The following is a 22007-nucleotide window of genomic DNA, read 5'->3' as shown; positions in this document are numbered from 1 at the left end:
AGGTATGTGTGATTTACAGGACATAGGACTGAAAGGATTCTCMTAGTCCACTTAGCTGAATGCTGTGTCTCACTTAACTGCCTTATTATATACACTTTTCATGATTTGATTGAAYTACATAAAACTACAGAATTTTGCCTCACTGTATTTATTAGAGGAGTACTCTAGATCCTTACTTCTTATAGTTAGGAACAACCTTCTAATTTCCAGCTTGAATTTATTCATAGTTTATATCCATTTGTTCTTGAACTAACATTGCCCTTCATCTAATTAATAACTGTTCTCCATCACTAATGTTTGCCCCCAAACGTACTTATGGAGAGCAACCAATATGCCTCATAGCCTTCATGTTGCTAGGCTAGACAAGCACCTTTATCTCCCTGTTCCCTGATCATTCCGCTGACTTTTCTCTATACCCTTTCTGGTTTGAATTCCTCCCTCCTGAGCATGAATRACTAGGCCTGTACACCAGAGGAGGACTGTAAGCAAAAAAAAAGGTTGTGTTTCTAAGTTGGTGCTGCTGGCTTTCACCTTCCTCCCCACACCTCACATACTCTCATTTCCTCCTTTGCACTGGTGTTTTTCTGATCCTTTTSTGGGATTTAGAGGCTAAYGCAGCTCCTACACCTTYTTTCTATTCCCTCCCTCCCCTCCAAAAATAAATTGCTTTCTGCCATTTTTAAGGCTCCAGTTGGTTCACCACAGAATTAGATAAGTGCCTGAGCAGTTGGGAAAGAGTGAGACTGGCTTAAACTGTTGTGGAACTAGAACCTAATAAAGGTGAAGCAAAGCACTTTTCATACCTGCCACCCTGCATAGGTGTCATCTGTCCATGAGGTGTTGATGCTGGTGTTGGGGGCTTCAAATCGCCTGGCACTTCTGTCATGGAATTACTACCAGTAGACTGTGGAGTCTGTGGGCCTTGTAAGGAACCAGAATTAGCTGGAAGATAAAAGAAAAAKGAAATATTAAGAGACAGCAGCCAAGTTACCGTGGAAATAATAATCACCAARGAGAGAAACTAGTTCTTTCCCCCCTAAGCCTGCTTATATCACACATCTCAATACTTTATAAGTTCCCCCCAAATCCTCTGAGATCAGGATATGCTGTGCAGTAATAGCCATCATCTTTTCTGGAACTGTGAATTTAATCTACTGCCTGAAGCAACACGAATAAAAATCATCTAGGTGAAGGATCATTTAAATCAGAGGTCAGAGATACAAAGTTAATTGTCTATAGTTTACAATAGAGTAAATGAAAGGTTGTTCTTTGGCATAGCTTCTTTATATACTCACTATTACAAAATACACATTTATATGGCAATTTCAGCCAGAGGCTTTTCCTTACAAATTTAAACTGATATATTAGTATAAATTCATAATTTCAGTTACTATTAAAGAGCAGACATTTCTGAGGTTTTTTGCAGTATACCACATAGCAAATGATTAGTGKTATACTGCAACCCTGGGCCATCTTTCAGACAATGTGGCAAAAGACTATTTAGGAAATGCAAAAGGTAATCTTGTTTAAGAAGAAAACAATCACAGAAAGCAGAAGTTGAACAAGAGGCTATGACTAATACTCCTAGTAAATTTGTAAAAACAGCAATGGATAACTTCACAAAAGATATTCAGGATCAATGTAGAGCATGTGCAAAAAGACTGTGTCAATTCTGCAAAGCATCTATTTCATCTCCAGAAACATTTATGTTGAGATGTCAAAAAGTAAGAGAGTACCTCCTGCACCCCTATCCATTTAAACTGTGGTAAATTGCTATATTCTTGATTACAACAATGACTGTAGCAAAGTGTGAAATGTTCTATTCTAATGAGACTAAGCAGTAATATAGGGAATTATCATAGGGCATTAAATGAATATATCACTTAAGCTAATGATAAAATATATTCAAACCAGTGCTACAAAGCAGATACTGAAGTTACTATTCCATACGAATTCCCACAGACAATTCATGGAAATTGATAACAGTGTATAAGCTTTGGGTCTGGCTTCGTGCTTGCAGCAGCACTTTTTCGTGAGGAATAATTGTAGGATCAAATCTTTTGATGCAATTGTTGAAAAATAATGACAAATAAAAAAAAAACCCATAAATTTAATAAACTCAGGAAGACACAGCTTTGGCTTCAGAGGTCTCTCTCTCTCTTTTTAAAATGAACTGCACTTGTAAGCATTTTCTAGTACCTGACCATCTACTTCAATAAGCAATGAACAAAACTTTACAAATTACTGTTAGAGGGCAAACTGAAACAAGTGGTATGGGCTACTCCTCTGTATGTGAAAGAGACAGAARTTCAAAATTGATTTCAAATGCTAAAAGACCATCTCAGCAGGCAGAGCTTATTTTTAACCGAAGAACCTCCTTTTAAATGTTTCATTTATATCTGTAACTCATGTTCCGCTACTTGGAAATCAGTCTCAGCAGCAAGTGCATGTGTAAAATCCACACGCTGTAGTTCGCATTGTTCCTGTCCTCAACCTTCTGTGGCATATTCAGATTCTGCTCACACAGTAGCACAGTTCAAAGAAAGTTGAARAAAAACTCCCTGATCCCATTAATATAATAACATTTGCAAAAAATAATGCTATATTTGACTGAAGACTTTAGCACTATAAAAAGACAAATACGTATGATAATAAAGTTGTCATGTTGACATAAAATGAGCCCTTTGTCTAAATGACTCCTGAGCCAGCCCAGGTCTCTTACCCTTTTGAGTGCTTCAAACACAAGCCTAGATTGCTTCTGAAAAGCTTGAAAGGATTTCTGAGTTAAGTCACACATTGTCACACACTATGTTGTTATATTAGAAACACATAAGCATTTTAGTGTACCCAGACTACAAAATACGATATTGCCTCATCCCATACATTTCATGTTTCTCTTATGATGGGCAAGTAACAGCAACTAAGTTCTTCCCTAGCCTACCTGAGCAGGAAAARCTTAATTCATATCTAAAGAAAACAAGTAAAATATTTTTTCAGTATTTATGGGTGCCATGAATACAAGATATTTTTATTATTAAGTAACAATGTGTTTTATAAAATCCTCCTCTGTAAGAGAAGATTTTAAAAGAAAAGGAACTAAGAACTGACAAGTTAAATTCCTATCTGCTAGGTGATGGTTGAAAGGTTTCGGATTCCCCTTTTCCCCTCCTTCTAGATGACTGGTTCTAAACAGCTGGAAACTGGAAGGCGAGTATTAGAAGGGAAGGGCAAAGCTACTAGTACTGCTTTCTTAATATTTTTTTGCTCTTGACTTCTATTGGCTCAGGGACACCTGCAGAGCACAGAGTGACTGGAAGGGTTTCCATCTCGGGGTCTATTAGGTCATCAGCTGCCAAGAGGGCCCACGTATGGATGTGTGAGCAATATGACCTACAAGCAACTGCAGAGACAATTACTTCTGTGTCATGCACTTGCAGGCCACCAAATAGTTCAGCTCTATTTTTAGAAATAGTGTCAAGGTAAAGAGCACATTCCTTGAAAGTAATACAAGCATGTACTCAGAATGGTTCCTGTTGGTACAGCAGGTATCATTGTTTAGGCAGCTTAAYTCTTTCTCTAAGGTGTGATTTTCAGTTACTTGCACCTTGGCCAAGCCTATCATGAGGAAGTTTTCCAGCTGAATCTTTCCCTCAGATTTTTTTTTTTTTTGGGGGGGGGGGAGATATTCACTGTAACTGGCAGATATTCTTTTTCTAAGAATATGCTTAAAAAGTATATGGTCCTCTTCTGTTCTCTCCCAAAAGAGATTTTTTTTGTGTATTTTCCAAGCCAAATATGTATTTGGTCACCTTTTCCAGTCCACAGTATCTATGCTGCCCTCACTGTTTGAAGCAGAAGCTTGAAAATTGGTAGTAGTGGCAGGGACATGTCTGTGACAGGAAAAGTACCTTTGCTGTTCTCCATTTATTCTGATGTAGTCCAATCATAAACTTGCGAAAAATTTCTCTTTGTATGTACATACTGGTAGCTTGTTATCCATTCACTGCTTAGTTGTGTAAAAATCCTGTTTGTACTTATTTCAGACYGGAAGTGAGCAGGACTTTCACTGCAATTCAGCTCCTGGGTTGATGTGAGCAGTCTTGATTGTGGAGCTGAACCTGCAGCAAGGAAGCCACCTCCCACAAGGTCTCAAAGGTTACAAARGTTGGCAAATGAAGGCAGGGAAATAGGGTCTCTGACTGTTGACAGAAAAGGAGACCAGAACAAGACTGACAAGGGGACTGGGAAGAAGACATAGATGTTGCTGAGATCTGACTAAGATCTGAGAAGTCTTAAATTTTATGGATGTGGACTAGAGAACAGAGAATACCAGGAAAGCCCAGAAAATGTATGTAATGAGAGTTAAGGTCTGGGGAAAGAATCAGAAGTGGCTTTGAGGACAAAGCGCTAGTAGAGAAAGTGGGATCGCAGTTTAGGGTGAGAGGCAGATGGAGAGGCTGTGAAGGGGAAGGTGAGGGGATGTTTGCAGAGGGAGGAAATGGGAGAATAGGTGAAGAGATGGGACAACAAAACCCTGAAGAGGAAACAAACTTGAAGAGGGGAGACTGAGTCTGGCTAAGTAAGGAGAAGGGGGAGTGGGGATAAAAAGGCACAGGGATAAGTTGGAAATGAAAAGACAAAAAACATAACAAGGGCTTGTGCTTCCTACTGCATACACCTCAGCAATGGGTGCTACCATCTGCAGCTCGCCAGCCCTCAGCACGCAGCTGTGCTTTCATTAGGATACCTGGCCAGCTCTGGGGATGACCAAGGCTGCATAGGGCAGGATGCTTGTCTGCAGGAAGCAGGATCTCTGCTTCCTTCGCTGCAGATGTTGGAAGGCATATTGCAAATGTAGCAGAGGACTGCTGAGAAGGGACGATTAAAGCATCCATGAATAGCACCCAGCTGCCATGATTAAGGCAGATGATGCTGAATTCTGCCCTAGAGAACTGAATTTTACTCTTGCTCTCTACCAAATGCCTGTGCACTACTGGGCATATGAGTGAAGCTAAATTTTTCACAAGAGGTACTTATATGTCTGTTCCTTTTCTCAGAGGGTCTGTTTAGACATGCTGATTTGCTGTTGTGCAGAAGATGTAGGGCAACAGCTAAAATCACATACATGGCAAAACACAGAAAACTGGTAGGCTGAATTAGCAGATGCTCATGATATAAATTTTTTGGTGGCCCAATTCCTCATATGTAGAATGGAAATCATATATTACTTTTCCCCTCAGATGGGTAGTGCAAAGATTGATTAATGCTTTTAAAGCCCTCAGATACAGCTGTGATGAAAGCTAGAGAAAAATCAAGGAATAAATCAATAACTCTCTGCCTGAGTCTGCTTTGAAAAATGTGCCATATGTAATGGCCACGTATTAAACAGTGAGGATAAAACAAAATACCGAATAGCTGCTAATTCACTGAGCACTGTCTGCTCAGTGCAGTGAATGACACAGGCTATTCACAGAAGAATTAGTATGCAACTGTGTAATTAAAGAGTGTATCAAACTGTACATGCACAAGGAAACATAATTAAGGTTGCAAAGATTGTATCTCACTTTCGGCATTTCCTAACTACCGAGCACTTGACTTCTCAACAAAAGCAATACACTTTGAACATAGATTTTGTGTATTACATGTGCACACATGTGCCTGCGTGCACACGCATTAAAGGCAAATTAGTTATGTCCCCTCACACATACTTACAAATCTTACACACATTGCTATTAGCAATATTTTCCAATTAGAAAATATGAAAACAATCCTTTCTGTAAGAAAGTACCATTTTTTCTYTCATGTTTCAGCTAAAATTTTACTTTTTCTACGCTGTTCTCTGAAATTCTGCATCCCTCCTTTCAGGGTTTTTATTGTGATAGCTGTTTAAATTTGATTGTAGACATCCTGAAGCAGAAACTGTATCTTTTCAAGTGCTTCAAAAGCATCAGTACAAAACAATGAACGAAGAAGGAAGGTGAAAAATAACACCCTTTTTTTCAGCATAGGTAATCTCAGCTTACACGACTCTACAGCTGACCCGCACGTGTTCAGGAAAATACTTGTTTTGCGCACGTATTTAGTTCTTCTTCTCACACACACATGCCTAACACTTGCCTTTCATGTGCCATGACAGACCTACAATACGAAGATGTTCCTAGGAGCTGTCAGGAAAACCCACCCAAAATGAACGAGAGGCGGCGTCTCCCTCCGTGCGGAAGGTGAGGTCCTGCACAGCCCCCGCGGYGGCGGCGCGCGTCACTCTGAGCGGCCGCTGGGCCCTGGCGCAGCCCCCAGCCCAGGTGGCGCTGCTCTCAGAAGAGACCCTCCTTTAGCTACCAGAGCGGTGACGTGCAGGTAAGGGGAAAGTTAAAAAAATAAAAAGAAAGAAAGAAAGAAAGAAAGAGGAAAAAAAATCTTCCTCCTGCCAGCAATTTTTCCCTTCAGGAGAGAGGAAAAAAAAAAAAAAAAAAAAAAAAAAAAAGAAAGGCTGCAACTCTTGAAACGCCATTAATAGGAGGCCTGATGTGCTCTCTAGGATATCCCTACCTTTTGCCAGAAGCTACAAACGTATACTCTAAAGTAAACAACGGAGAGGTTACTGAAGGGTAAGTGCATTTGCACACTTCAGAGCGGGCAGCCAGCCGCCACGCCGGGAGGATCATTTACACGGCGCGAATCCAGCGGCCCCGTGCGGCTGGGCTGCTGCCGGTGGCCGCGCCGACCCCGCGCGCCCGTCCCTCTTCCRCGGGGATTCCCTGGCTGGCCTCCCGACGGGCGCCGTGACATCACCTGCCGCTAAAAACAGCGCCCGGGGCAGCCGCCGGCTGGGGAAGACGGATGGGTTTGGTTACGGATGTGCTCGCTGAATGAGGCTGCAGYGCGGCATGTCCCGGGGCATCCCGGCGCCCCGGTTCCCTCCCCGCGTCTCGTGTCTGTGCTGCCAAGGAAAGGCAGGGAACGCCCCGGGGATCTCGCTTTCAGGCATCGGCACGCAATTTTCCAGGACTGCCGTAAGGACCTGCTCTGCTGGCGTCAGGACCCGCACCTGAGTGTTTCTCAGGAGCACCCTCAGCTCTGCCGCGGTGCCCGTCATATTCAGTCGGTACAGGATGAACTGGTCAGTCTGTAAATTTGAGCCATACAGGTGCAAGTGCATAGTGCAGCGAGGAGTTTGCAGTGCCACAGCACCGCAGCAAAAAGTAACTCCTTCATGCTGATGCTTTTTGAAACTTGTTTGTGGTGCCCGTAAGTGCTTCGGCACAAGAGCTGCCCAGAGTTATTTTCAGTTTAGAATCTGCCACGTAGTTTGTGCATGTTTTGGTCAAAAAGGGGTATGTGACATGAAGAGCCTTTGTGTTTGCACGCACCTCTGGCAAGTGCTGCAGTCCTGGAAGGACGCTTACGAACCCACAGCRAGTGCCTGCCTCTGTCAGGGGCTCGCCGTGCCAGCAAAAGAGCAGGCAACAGTCACCATGGGCTTTGGCACGGACCCAACGACCAGGGCCTAAGCCCCTTGGGGTCTTGGATACAAACTCTTCCAGTCAGCCTGTATGGCCTTCACTGCTGATGGTATTACCTGAGCTGAACTGATGTAAGCCGTGCAGCCAAGGTCTCACTCAGCCTTCCACAAGCCGGTCTCCAGCCTGCCCAGCCCACCTCTCAGCACACTCAGGCACACTCAGGCCCACCTCTCCCGAGGAGGTTTCCGAAAGAATGGAAGAGGAGCTGACAGCAATATGAAGCCAGGCAACGTGTTAAAACAGGCAGCGTGTCCTACCCCTAATATCTTGGCTACTGTGCAAACCTCTACCAAACAGAGCCAACTAGCCAGTCGTTTGGCTCTTCTAGTTTGACTCCTTTCTCTAGCTGCTGAACTATACTGTCCTGAATTGCAGTGTACACAGCACTAAACTCTGCACCCCTGTATGCACCATCTACTCCATTAGACTGATGTTGTAAAAAGTAGAAATGAAGAGAGAATCCCAAATACAGAGCTATAAGCAAATGGACTCATTCGTGAGCCCAGACCACTGCACTGTAGTCCCATAAATCTGACTTACAAATCGGATCCTTTCCCTGACTGTTCTACAGAAATCTGTTCCCTATGGTTGTTACACTGTCTTTCCTAGGGGTCCCCTCAATGATTACACTCTAAAGATCATCTGCAACACAGTCATGTATTTGCCCCTTGATTGTGGGATGTCTGCAAGAAATGCCTTGCTCTGAAGTGCACTGCAGCCTGCTCTTCCCACGTAACATCCACCTGGCAGTTTCATCGAGCCAAAATCTTCTCTGGACCGAGGCAGCTGCTAATCCCTGCATATTTTTACTAGCAATTAAAACATTTATTTTTAAAAGTTTTATGAAGATCAGCTGATTTTTAAACTCTCTCATGACCCTGATTTCATAGCGTCAGCTGGTTAGAATTGGACTAAATACAACACACTCCTCTCCGAGACAAGTGCCCCTGCTTTTTTATCAGAATTAATTTTGGCACTAATATTGCAACTAGTTCCCTGCAAATGGAGTTAGCTTCAAAGTGGCTCTGCCTACACTGAGTTAACTGCACAACAGAGGCCCTAATGTTTAAAGCAAGGACCTTCCAAGGCTACTGTTTCTTGCTGTATTGGGCTCCTGTTCTGTGTGAATGCCAAAGACTAACAGATTATCTAAAGTACATCCACAACTCTACTTCTTTTGTGCAGTTAAAATGTTAATGTTGGTATATACTAAAGAAAAAGGCGCAAGGAAAAAAGCTGACTATTAAGAGAACAGGCTTGTACTCTCTGCAGCATCTATACCTCAGCGGGATTTCATGTACTAAAGCTGATACACACTGGGAAAGCTTTTCTCCATACAGAAGTGCAGTCCATTCAGTGACACGAGTTCTTTTCTAGCCAACAAAACAAACCTTGAGATCTTTGCTTGCTTCCCCCTCTTCTAGTTGCGGTGTCCTGCTGTGTTTTTATTTTAGAAAAATAGTTTCAGTTCTCTTTATAGACAGTTTGTTTGAATGTTATGATAAATTCAAACTTGGACTTTGTCATTTTCATCTGTAGCATGATGATGCAAAAGGACCTTGTGAAAAGGGACATTTCCATTCCTTTGTTTCAAGTCTACATATTTAAATACTGACTCCTCATCTCAAAATTCAGCCTATTTAATTTTGATTGTCCCTGAAGAAAATTACTGTGAGCAGTGTTGGAGGGGGAGGGATAAAGGAGAAGAGAAAAAAGCAGAGTACTGTTTCAATTTTAGTATTGTTGTTTAGCTTTTTTTTTAATGAATTTTCTTTTCACCCTCCTTAAGTCTAAAGCTTCAGCTCCTCTTACCAGCTGTCTCTGGAAGTGTCAAGCAAATCCAAACATCTTTTAATTTTAAAAATGGTGCACCTTTTGGGCACCCCGTGCTTCTTTTAGGCACATAAATATTTGGATTGTAGGCTTCACTTCTATTACTAAGTGTTTTATCCCCCAATTTTGTAAGCTTGCTTTGCAAAGTAACTTAACTATTTTCTACATTAAATTATCAGTGTTGGGGTACTTGATGACCCTAAGTGTTAACAAGGAAGAGGAACTATTTAAGGTATTACAGGAAGAGATGTAGCTAGAAAAACACATTTGAACTAAACTTCACCCTGATATTCTTAAAAAATACATTAGTCTGTAAAAGGAAAAGATATAAGCCTTAGAGACAGTATCTTTTACTCTACTGACAAAGCACTATCATAAGAAATGATCTTGTAAAGGCAAGAACTGTATTATATGATTAAAAAGGTCTCTGCAGTTTCCGGTATCTATGAGAGGAATTCTCAAACTGACGCCTTATAGCCTGCAAACTGATGGGAGAGCTTCCTAGATCCCTGACTCTCCACTTCCTATCTTCAGCCAGTAAACTGCAGTAACAGAAATTGAATTATTTTAAATACTTTTTACTTATATTAAATGCTGCCTTCTAATGCAGGAAACTGTTTTAACTAGTCTGGGAATGATATTCTGCTGGCAATAAGAGGAGGTGGTTGTCGTGATAGTAATTATAGAGATAGGTATTAACAGAATTATCTTATTGGTCAGAAATGTCTAATAACCAGCAAATCAAAGAGGAATTTTCCTGTTCCATAGGTAGCTCAGGTGTCAACATTATAGAAAAATACTTTTTCTACGTGCTTAAAATATTACTACTTAAAATTTTCCTGCATTGAATATCAATCACAGCTATCAAAATCTGACCTGAATTAATACAGAAATAAAACAGTGTGGTTTCAAACACTAATGAGTACATGCAAAAAAGCGACCAAAATCAAGCATTGTCCACGCCAATTTTTCAGATGAGATACTGGCAGTGATACTAACAGCTAATCTGATACATGGGATTAGCAACAACAGACTAGAGAGCGTGCCTCTAAACTACCAAGTCTGGCTGTGAGGTTATGCCATACTCTCAGCTCTCTCCACCTGCCCCATACTCAAAACGATTTGTATTAGAGCAACTGTCTGAGAGTCACCGATCAGTCCAGTGTCTAACATCCTTACTCCCAATAGCTATGCTGAATATTCAGTTTCAGAGCAACAGTAATGCAACTGCCAGTAACCGAATCCGATTTTTAAATAAATGTACACTTTTTAATACTGGGTGGCCCATGTCTAACACACACTACAGGCATATTCTTGCATAAAGCTATCTTTCCTAGTGTGATAACTCTGAATCTGTCAGAYTGAGAAGCAAATACTTCAGCATATGTTGATGCACACACCTTTATATACATTTGAGTGAGTATATATGTTTGTATGAGTGAGYAATGACAAATTAAGTACATAACTTCAGTGGCCCTTCACAGTCAAATGCGACATCAGCTAGGAGCTAGCTCAGGTTTGCAGACAAGACGCCAACAATGTATTTAGCCAGCTAGTTTGTGCTGCATTAGAAAGAGATATTTCTAAACACACAAAGTGCAATCTCATGAGTATCTTCTGCATTTTAAAAAATAGTTGTGTAAGAGACTGCAGTTTTTCTACTTACCAGGAGATGGCGGCTGAATCTTAGGTTGCTTCTTAGTATCTCCAGTGCTGAAGACTTCTGGAGGGGGCTCCTCCCCACGCTCAATCTTGCACTCGAAGGCGAACAGGTACTGAATGTATTGTTTTTTCAGCGAGCTGGCTGCACTGCTTGAAGTGCCAACRTTCAAAGTGGTTGCCAGCTCACGCCACTTCTTGTTTTTATTAACCTAGCACAACAAATGGTAGAATCATTGGCTTGCAGCAAAGTGGTTTGTTTAAAAGTCAGGAGACAAAAAAGCACTTAATGTCTTGGCCTACCTTTTTTTTTTTTTTTAATTTTCCTCTTTTAACTAATGCTCATTGCTCCCACATGCAGTAATGCATAGACAGCATTACAGCATTTACAGTTATAAAACCATTAAGACACCAGCCAACAGCTACATGAAAAGTCTTGCTTGTTGGGAGTCTTCTGCAAGGTGCATCTTTTAAATGCCCTGTACTCTTCCAGGGCCTTTGCTCTTCACTTAGCAATTTATCTGCAAGCAAACACGCTCGCTTACTCTGACACATACCCGCATCCACCCCATTCTAATTAAAAAGTAGCTCCTAAAAACTAATTTAAAAGCAATAATAGTATTATTCTGCCATTCAAGTGTTTAAGCATTGATATGAAAAAAAATTTTCCCTCCAAAATAGCTACCAGCTGTCAGTTTAGCCTGTAATTCCTGGTTCAAGTCCTGTCACTTTAGGGTGTCTTGCAGGGACAGATCTGTGATCCTTTTGCAAGATGAGAAGCAACATGAAATGAGATCCCTTAATTAATTAGGGTAGACTTCAAAAACACAGGGCTAGTCCAGCAATACTCTGCATTACAGTGCTGACTACATAACTCTGCTCCGAGTCTTGTTTGAAGTGGAAGGCAAAGAATATTGAAAGAAGCTGTTCCTGAGTTCCTTGAACACTGCTGATCTGTAACAACAGCATAGTTCATTTGTCATGCTGGGTGATACCACTGTTTCATTCAGTTGTACCAGTACAGCAAAAATATTGGCTGCTGTTAATGCCCAATGTTCACTCAAAATAGTTTTGCTACGTATGATCCAGCGAGGGGGAGGCAGCACTGAAATAAATGGGTGTTGAAGGTCTGAGCATCTCGGTCTCTGTTGGGGAAGAATCCTGATTCTTGCATGTCATGATGACTAGTACTTGCCCTGAGCCATGGATTTTACGATCCCAACTTAACTTGTGTAACTACAAAGATTATCATTAGCCATACTGCTGCTAAAGTCTACGTTTCAGCAAAGGAAGTATTTCTTGCATTTCTGTGTTTAATAACACTGTACCTGCTGCAAGTCAAGAAAGAATTTTTGGGGATAGTGTTAATAGCAGGCAGATTGACATGGCTCCGTGAAATGTTTTTGTATTTCTGGTACATTCTGCAAGAACCCAGAAGTTAAAGGAGAAGAGATTTTCATAAACTGCCCCTGTTRAGGCTTGAAATCCAGTTACACAGCCCTTTGTGCCTACTGACTTAGAGCTAAGTGGTGCATAATGAACACTGCATAATGCAAACAGAAACATTCATGCCTAAATGCCCAGTATATTGGCATTTAAAAGAAGACTGCCAACAGCTGCTCTGCTCATGTTGGGACCCCATCATTTGCAAGTATTCAGACAGAGAATATGTACCGCTGCTGCACAGCTACATTTCCTGTCACTCTCTGGGCAGCATCATGAGACATGGAGCGTAGCAGTTGGAGCAACAATTTTATAGGAGAACGTCACTCAAATGCATTTAAATAAATCTCATCAGGCAAAGCCCTGCACCTCTCAGTAGCCCCAAACAGACAAACACGGTGATCATTCATGTGGGCATAACAGCAAAACCAAGAGCCTTTATTTTCAATGTCAATTCTTATCAGTACTGAAGCACACAAATCTGTAACTCAGGCTCCTTCAAAAAAATGAGTCTGAGTGTTTGGCATCTATTCTTTAGCAATGCATAATGTCTGTCACTCTAAATTTTCACCGAGCCTTCCAAAACAAAAAGATTTCCCAAGTAATGAGCAAACATGAAGGACTCTTCAGCATATCTCATTCGGGCCTCACCTTCCTGCTTAATTTTTAACGCTAACAGTCATATACTACAGCCCCAGATACATCATATGAGGCAGAGAAGCTTCATGACACGATTTACCTATAATAAAGTTTCTGAGCTAAAAGTAATCGAATCTTTATGATGCTGGGGGGCAAGAACTGATCACTGAAAATGGCAGGATGCCATCTCTTACCCACATTTAACATTTAGTAACTGGTAAGGTGAACTGTGTTAGGGTTCTCTGCCTTCCTTTAGCAACAGGAATAGCTAATGTCTCTGGATTTGAGGGGCCAATGATCTAATTCAGCAGTCAAATCCTACGCTGTAAAGTGTGCTATTAAAAACAGCATTAAAATGTTTTAATTGATGCTGGGAGTGTCTTTCCTGAACTAACCAGATATATCACTAAAAGTGCTCTGAGGATTTAATTTGACTTGCCATACTTTGATGTTCAAATTTTGTAGGTTAGTGTGAAGTTTTATCTCTTTCAATATTAAATATTTTATATAGATATTTATCTATACATCTATGTTTACAGCCTAATCCTGCAAAGCACTGAACATCCTCAACTGTTCTTAAATCCATGGAAATGACAGGTCTCAGCACTTCACAGGAACTTTCAGCACTTAGCCTGGCTAATCCCCTAGACACAAGGGAGAAACTCAATGCTTTGCAAGCATCAGGAAAGGAGAGATGACTGAATACCAAAGCTAAGACAGCTTCTACTGACCATTTCATAGCTGTTTTCCTGCTTTGCCTTTTTACAGTGCTATACAGACAGACATTTGGTTCTGCTCTGTGGTGGTCAATCATACAGAGCCCTAAATAACTTATTTTCCACATATCCCTTTGCAAGAATTCCTAGTTCCAGTTAACTGGTAATATAAGCCAAAGCTGTTCCCACTTGTAACACAGCAAATACTCCTAGTAAAAGGAACAAGGCTACAAAAAGTTGTCTGCCTGCYTGTCTTCTAACACTGTTATTTTTTATTCTCAGCTCTTCCTGGTTTTATTTTCCTTCATCTCAGTAAGTGATTCACCTCTGCCTTAGAACATTATGTTTCTAAGGCAAAACAAAACATTCCACAAGCATTTTCCAAACACAGGGAAAGCACAATCCATGTCTAAGGCACAAATGTGCAATAAATGGACACTCAGAGATGAAAGGTTTGGGACGAAGGACAGTATTTCAAGAATCTCTCTCCCGCTTCTCAGGAGAAATGAACTGATTTGTCCTAGAGGCAGTACACTTACCTGAGAAGGACAAATTTCAAAACCTTTTCCTGCCAGCTCTATCATCTGTTTCTTACTCATGACTGTGATCCAGTCTTTCCCTTTTTTCTTCTCTTAGTAGTAACGCTGAATCCTCATAACAGATAACAACTTAATCTGCTTTTGGCAATTTTGGTCAATTTGGTTTCAAACTGTTCATTTTTAGGGCAATTATACAGACCAAAATGCAGTCCCAAAAATATTACAGCCTGATTATCATGAAATGCTATTTCCTTTGTTCAGCTGTCAGTGCTAAAAATGTAATGGTGTAACCCACAGAAAATATTTGAGAAAGAATGCGTATCATGTTTTTGAACTGTTCACTTTTGAGCATTTCTTCTCACCTGTGCTAAACCTCCAATCTCCTTGACACAGACATAGAGCCTGAACAGGTCCAGGGGCTTCTTGCCCACAGCTGGCAGACTGGCAACAGGCGTGCCCCTCTCCTCCATGAAAGTAAGATACCGGTCTACCCACATCTTGCGCTCTGGCTCGTTTCCCAGTTCATAGACTTTTGTGATCTTCTCTCCAGTTGTGGTAGAGGAACTTGATTTCTGAATAGCAAAAAGAAAAAAAAGAGTTGGGGGAAGGGTGGGAGGGGGAGGGAAAAGAAAGTAAGAAACTCACAACATTGAAAAAGAGAAGATGTCAAACAAACTAAAGCTATCACACAACAGTCAGGAATGAAGGCTACTAGTTCAGGCACAAACAGTACACTCTGTCCATATACTGAAAATTCAGCTTTGTAAATAAAGGGCCCAAACTCCCCATTTTCATATTTCTTTCACTGATCTGAACTTTGGATCCCAGAAGGCAAGTTTCTGATGTTGCCTCACGTCATTTTAATAACAGGTAGCTCTCATATAGTGCTTCTCATCAGTAGTTTGGCAACATTAAAAAGAAGTTTGTCCCATACAATTTTATAAAATCCTAAAAACAAACCAAATCAAATCCCCCACCTTCCTGAAAAGCAAGATGCTAGAAAACCTAATGGCTCTACAAGAACAGGAATTGTACAAGAATCGCCCAAAACATAAATTATGGCAACCTGGCACTCTGGGGAGTAGTGCTCAATTTAGATAGTCATAAACTGTTATGCTTTTCTATTTCTTCTCACCATTGCTGGCCAAAAGCAAGATGAATAAGAGGGCCTAGAGTACAGGCAGATTGGTGGCACTACTCTGTGTGAACTGCCAATTAGCTTCATAGTCATGAGTTATTGCTCTCCTCTCTTGAAGGATGAAAGAGAATAGCCATTTCACATACCTTGCCTTCGGAAAAACAGAATGACCTGGGGAAAAGAAGAGATGCACAGCAACTAGAGCTGAACCACCACCAGAAAACCCAAAAGTGGTGGAAAGAGCAGACTTCTTCATGCTGCAGAAGGGCGAGAATGAAACTATTCTGTTGCTGCTATTCTGGATTTACAGCTAACAAAGGCCCAAATTATCTCTTCTCAGTGTGGAGACAGCACAAAATTCTGAGGCTGCTACACAAGCTGGAACTTTTCACTTTATCTTTTCTGTGAGCTGGGCTCAGCCACACGTGGATGGACTAGGTGCTCTCTAAATTGCCTCCAATCTAACAGCAGATGTGCTGCTTCTGCTGCAGGAAGACCCTCTAGCTGAAGGGGAAGTGATTTGCTCATTAGTGAAGACAAGGTGGTTCAGAGTYAAACAGTAGAGGTAAAGGCTATGAGGAATGGCTGCGAGAGCTGGGCCTCTTCAGCCTGGGGAAGAGAAGACTGAGGGGGGATCTTATCAATGTGTARAAGTACCTGAAGGGAGGGTGTCAAGGGGACAAACTCAGTTGTCCCATGTGACAGGACAAGAGGCAATGGGCAGAAATTGAACCACAGGAAGTTCCGTCTGACCGTGAGGGGGAATTTCTTCCCTGTGAGAGTGACAGAGCACTGGAACAGGTTGCCCAGAGAGGTTGTGGAGTCTCCTTCTCTGGAGATACTCAAGGCCCGCCTGGATGCAACCCTGTCTAACATGCTCTAGGTGACCGTGCTGAGCAGGGAGGTTGGACTAGATGATCTCCAGAGGTCCCTTCCAACCTTACTGATTCTGTGATTCTGTGATCCTAAAGCTTTAGGAAAGGAGCCCCATACATGGAAGTCTGTAGGAGGAAACTTATTCTTTCCATCTGTATACTAAAATCATAAACTTGGTTGTTGATAGCAGTAGATCTTTCTTCAAACTCATCTAGTCAGTCACCCTTTCCTTCCTCAGCCTTTTCCTTATTGTGAACAGGAGACAGTACCACTTTGAAGTAAGCAGCAATTTATTTCTGGTTGCACATCTCTACACAAGACTCTAGATGCACCTCAGGGATGCTACAGGCCCACCCACATGTCCACATCCCACACAGCGCAGGCAAGGGACGGCTCTCTGACATCACGAGAGATGTAGTGCGATAGCATCCAACTGCCAATGATTTTAGAAGCATTGCCACCCTTCATTGTGCACGTTAGCCTGGAAAACATGGCAGGCGCTGTATCTCCCTCCAGCCTTTGCTGAAACTCGGCAACACTGGAGGAGAGCCAGAAGAGAAATGTGAAGCCAAGAGGGGACGACCCAGCATTTCCATGAGCCATTGCTGTTTCTTCTAGCAAGTGGATATTAATTTTATTTAAACAGATAGCCTCCTGTAAAGTTTTTTGCCAGGCTTCCTGATTCTGTAACTTTTTTTGCAGTAATCTTTCCTACTGGGAAATAATAATACCCTTCTTACTCAGAAATGAGGTGCACTCTTGAATTCACTTGAGTAAGATTCAGTTGTGGTGTAACTCCTACTGATGTCAGAGTCAAGGCTGAATTTGGTTTACTGATATTAAATGGATGGTAAGAAAGTACTTTGACAGGAACCCTGTTCATGCAATGAAACACAAACTGTTCCTGTAATGGAAATTGTTTCACTCGAAATAGCTCTTGCTATGTATTTGGGTGTTCAAAAAAATCAGTCTATTTTCAACAAATACACTATGTCAAAGATTTTTTTTTTGGAGGTAGATAGGAATAGGCAATTAGGAAAGTCATATTGCTAAAAATTTGATTTTGTAACGAGAACAGACATAGGATCATACAAATCTGAATAGCTGAACAAACTGGAACTACCCTATTACCAACGGCAGTAAGGACTAAGATACTCTACTGTTCATCAGCATTAATCTTCATCTCACGCTTGTGATGCCAGATAACTCCAATTAAAGTTCCATGCTCTTACATAGCAAATTTTGTATGTGCTTATATTTAGCACATGAAGCAACAGAATAGTTTCTATTTCACTTTTATGCAGGTTCACTATTAATAGCATGTTCAGATTTACAAGTTTTGTGCTTTCACTTTTATATACTAAGGTTTTCTTTTTGAAATTATATTCGGAGTAGAACGGAAATCAGTTAAGAATTTTTCATACTGGATTCTTCTAATACACGTCTCAAATGATGTTGCTTTACAGCAGTGTTGCAGCAGGCTCTAAAATGATAGTATCATCTGAAAACTTTTCACAGCTTACAGAAGGTAAGAAGTGTTTCTTACTGTGTGAGCTTTCAGGTTGTCATGCTTTGTAAAATGAGTGCAATTTTCTTCTAAAATGAAATGTTAACTTCAGAAGAATGCACTGGAGGGAAAAATGCTATTCCTCAAGAGTAAAGATCTTTTCCTCTTCTGTATTTTTATAAACTTAAACACATAAAAATGACAGTGGTGTGCAAGCCAGGCTACACACGAATTTTAGTTCCTTATTGGCAGATTCAGCTGGAAGCCTAAATTTACTTCCACGTAAATATTAACACCAGAAAATAAGGGCGTATTACAAGAAGATCCCATTAACAGGCTGTTATAAGCAGGTACATGCCAGGCAACGCTGGAAGAATGCAGAGCATGAGTTTTTCTTCTGTAAGCTCTGTTGATAATTTTGGTGGCAAGAGCATGCTGGTGCAGGCCTGTTGCACATACCTTTACTAATTTAGCTGTAGCTTACTCCACCCTCATCTTCTACAGATAGGACCAGCCGTATTTAAATGGTGATTAAAAAATAAATAAGTAAGTAAATACAAGGAAACTGAAGCTAATTCCCATACTAAATTTGTTTAACCCCATGCATTATTTTCAGTACACCTACCACCTAATAAAATTCTATTATATGCAGACTCTCACTGGTAATTTTATAGAGCCTTTTAGAACAACAGAATTTTCTGTAGCAAATTCTGCTTTAAAGGAGAAGGCATTTGTTTCTGTACATTTCTGTAGCTAATCTGTATTTATAGAACTATCTAATATTCACCTCTCCCATTTCAATGAAGAACTTGCCAATATTACATTTACTATACTGATCTGTTTCATTACAGAACAAGGTGTGAACATACAGGCAACAAAACAGTGGCCCAAGTCCAACCTCTGACAAACTTTCACAGGAGAAACTGCTTTGTCAAGATTTTTTCCTGAAGGACTTTGCAGACCCCTCAGAGCTAGCACTGTTATTACACAGTACTATTCAGCTGCCCCTAGTGCAATGTCCGTGCACACATAGGGACAATGAACAGCACTTTACAGGGTTTTCACAACTTATTGTGCTGTTTATGTCGCAGTGACCCCGTGCAGTGCGCACCCACGCTTTCATATCCTCTTTTAATTAATTTAAAGTCACCTTTCCTCTCCCAAGGATTGACATTATACATAAAATTAGTATAGCAGAACAGCATCCTTTTACCTATATCCCTGAAGAGCCCTCAAAACATAACATTCAACAGTTCCTGCTGTACTTCTCGTGTTTCACTTTCGTATAGAAAACACTGAGAGGATCCACTTAGGATCCCAAGGATACTGTGAAGTGAATGACAGACCACTCATCCTTGCTTTTATGCACTGCTAGAAAGGAGAAGTTGTAGCACATGAAGCAGSTTTGGAATAAAGCAGCTTTTAATAAAGGAATGAGCAAATTCAGGCTTTTTTCAAGCGTAACCAAATGCCAGCAATCAATCGTTCCAGTCTAGGTCAGACAGCTGTTGAAGTCGATGAAATTATCCAATATGCTGGCCTTCATAGGTAAAAAGAGACCATCTGATTTACGGCACTTATCATTCTATCATTTTAAAGCTACTCATATCTGTGTACTGAGACTGGCTAACTGAAGCAAAGATGCAGCAGCATTTGAAGAGAAAGGCATTAAGAAGAGCTCTAAAAATGAAAGCACTAACTTTCTCCATTTATATATTCCAACACTGTATTTTGTTGCATTCAAATGGAAAAAACTCCACAGAAGTTCATGACGGCTCTCGGATTTGTCAGGCAGTTCATACAATGAGCTCAGGAATGCACTACCACTTGGTAGCCCCTTTCAGAAGAACTGGATGTGTTTAGACAGCCTATGCAATAGCTCTCTTGCTTTCCCCCAGGAAACCTCCCAAAGAAACAATACCCAAAACATTTCTAAAAAGAAAACAAACCAAGTTTTGGTGCCACCCTTTCTGAAATGCTGTTAAAAGAAAAAAAAAGATGGGACTTTGTGGAGACTCTGCCTTCTGAGACTCAAAGTTGCTGCCAAATAAACATCAAAATTACAGTGGTGCATTTCATGCCATGCTGCCCCTCTTCTTGGGGGGTTCACTAGACATCTGATTTTTGGATGAGTAGACCTTTTTGCCCTCCAAATGGCCTTCCTCTGTTTCCCTTGAGATATACTTGTCAATGTATCACCTTGTGAAAATTATTATCCAAGAACTGTTCCTATGTTAACTGCACATTAACATTGAAAAAAAACCTTTACAAATTGCAGTATTTTGCTAAAGAGAAATTATGATCAGTATTACTTTTTTCCTGAAAAGCAAAAAAAGAGGAACAACATATATTTTCCTAATCCAAAAAAACAAAGCAAAAATGATCAAGTGGACATTTGCTCCCCATATGCCATATATGGTTATTTTTGCACTTTCTTTTTATATATATGTATATATATATACACACACACACATATACATACACACACATATATGAATATAGATTTTCTATGTATGTGTACGTGTATATATATATATATATATAAAATATATGAAAACATTTATTTTTAGCTCCACGCATCTCACACAGATTTTTCTTTATAACCTGTACCAGATAGACTAAACATTATTTATCTAAAAAAGTAGTTTTCTAAAAATGTAAACACATCAAGTTTTTTTCACCCACAGTTTGGGTTATTTCAAAATAAGAGAATGAAGCACATCAGAAAACGGTATTACTTGACTGTGCCCTGATAACCTAATAATTGCATTTCCAAATACACAATTCAAAATTAAGAATATTTCAAAAATGTACGTGACCTTTTTTTGCGGTGCTGAGCCTGTAATTCAAACTTTGACCAATCTGGGTTTCAGCAGGGGAGATGATTACTTGTTTTGTTTTGTTTTGTTTTGTTTTGTTTTTTTCTACACAACATTAGCAGAGACAAGTGCAGCAAACAGAGTGAAGTCACAGTTGTGTGAAGGAGTTTGGGCCCAGGAACAGCAATGGAATCGTCCTTAACAACACAGTTGGCATGCTTGGAAGCTGATGCATTACAGGAAGGATGTTTTCTTCACAACAACTGCTGTATTACCAGACAGCACACTTGCACGATGCACGCGATTTTACTCTTTCTTATTTCAAGTTACTTTTGGGACAAATTTTGCCCTTGGCTGAGCATGCTCGGGCCCCACTGAAGCCAGGCAGTGGAACTTACAGTCATGTGTCCRAGAGCAGAATTTGTACCCAAGTGTTATAAAGAAAGAAAACTGTTTAGTGGATAAATAATGAAGAAAAGGAATTTATAAAACAAACAAGCAAGCATTAAAATATAATTAATTACAAAAAAATAAACAAAAACCAAAAAAACCAGAGCCACTTACAGGGCTTGATGGAGTCTTTGGCCAGCCTGGGCTGCTAATGCTATCACTTTCATCTCCATGAAATGAGGAGATGCTAGCAGAGCTTGGGGACATTGGGGAAGGGACTGGCAGGTTGCCGGGGGTTGGGGGCTGAGAAATACCCTGAGAGCTGTAGCTATCCTGTGGTAGAGGAATAAAAAAAAAAATAATAATATGACAAAGGCAGGGCAAACTGTATTAAAAACAAAAAAAATACATCCAGTTTAACAGACTGACCAATTTTTTTATATATAAAATATATATAAACAGAGAGACACATACAGAAAACACACACATATATAAATATATTTTTATATATATATAAAAGGTATTAAAACAACATTGCTCATTAGTATAATTTGGAAAGTTTGCTGGATGCTTGGCTAAAGTCACTAAGCCACCATGCTTATTTCAAGCTCACATGGAATGCTAAGCATGGGTTTCCCCTTATGAAAGAAAGAAAAAAAAACAAGCTGTTCACCTTATTTTAATCAAATAAGGCAGGAAAGCAAAATATTAAAGTATGTTGCTGCTGCTGAGGCGGCCAAAACAGGAAGCTATAACTGAAGGCAGAGAAAAATGGCTGCAAGGATTGAAACCAGGCAAGACCCTTCTTCCCCACCCACCTGGCACAGCCGAATCCCCACGCAACTTTTGGCCTGGGTCGCAAGTTAAAATGCCGTAAGAACTAGTAACTTTCAGATCCACACAATGAAGGAAAAAAAGAAAAAGA

General features: G+C 40.5%; 1 protein-coding gene across 1 annotated transcript in view; it reads right to left on the bottom strand.

The window, feature by feature from the left end:
* ARID1B (AT-rich interaction domain 1B) overlaps window positions 1-22007 on the bottom strand; it is a 337486-nt gene that overhangs the window by 15778 nt on the left and 299701 nt on the right. The window contains 4 exon segments of the mRNA XM_085297989.1: window positions 804-942; window positions 11023-11227; window positions 14715-14924; window positions 21257-21415. Of these exon segments, the coding sequence (XP_085154115.1) occupies window positions 804-942; window positions 11023-11227; window positions 14715-14924; window positions 21257-21415 (713 nt within the window).

Source organism: Rhea americana, unplaced genomic scaffold, assembly GCF_003343005.1.
Source record: "Rhea americana isolate MKP2758 unplaced genomic scaffold, rheAme1 scaffold_134, whole genome shotgun sequence".
In the NCBI taxonomy this organism is placed as follows: Eukaryota; Metazoa; Chordata; class Aves; order Rheiformes; family Rheidae; genus Rhea; species Rhea americana.
Note: the sequence above shows the minus strand (reverse complement) of the source record. Positions and strands in the feature narration are given on the sequence as shown.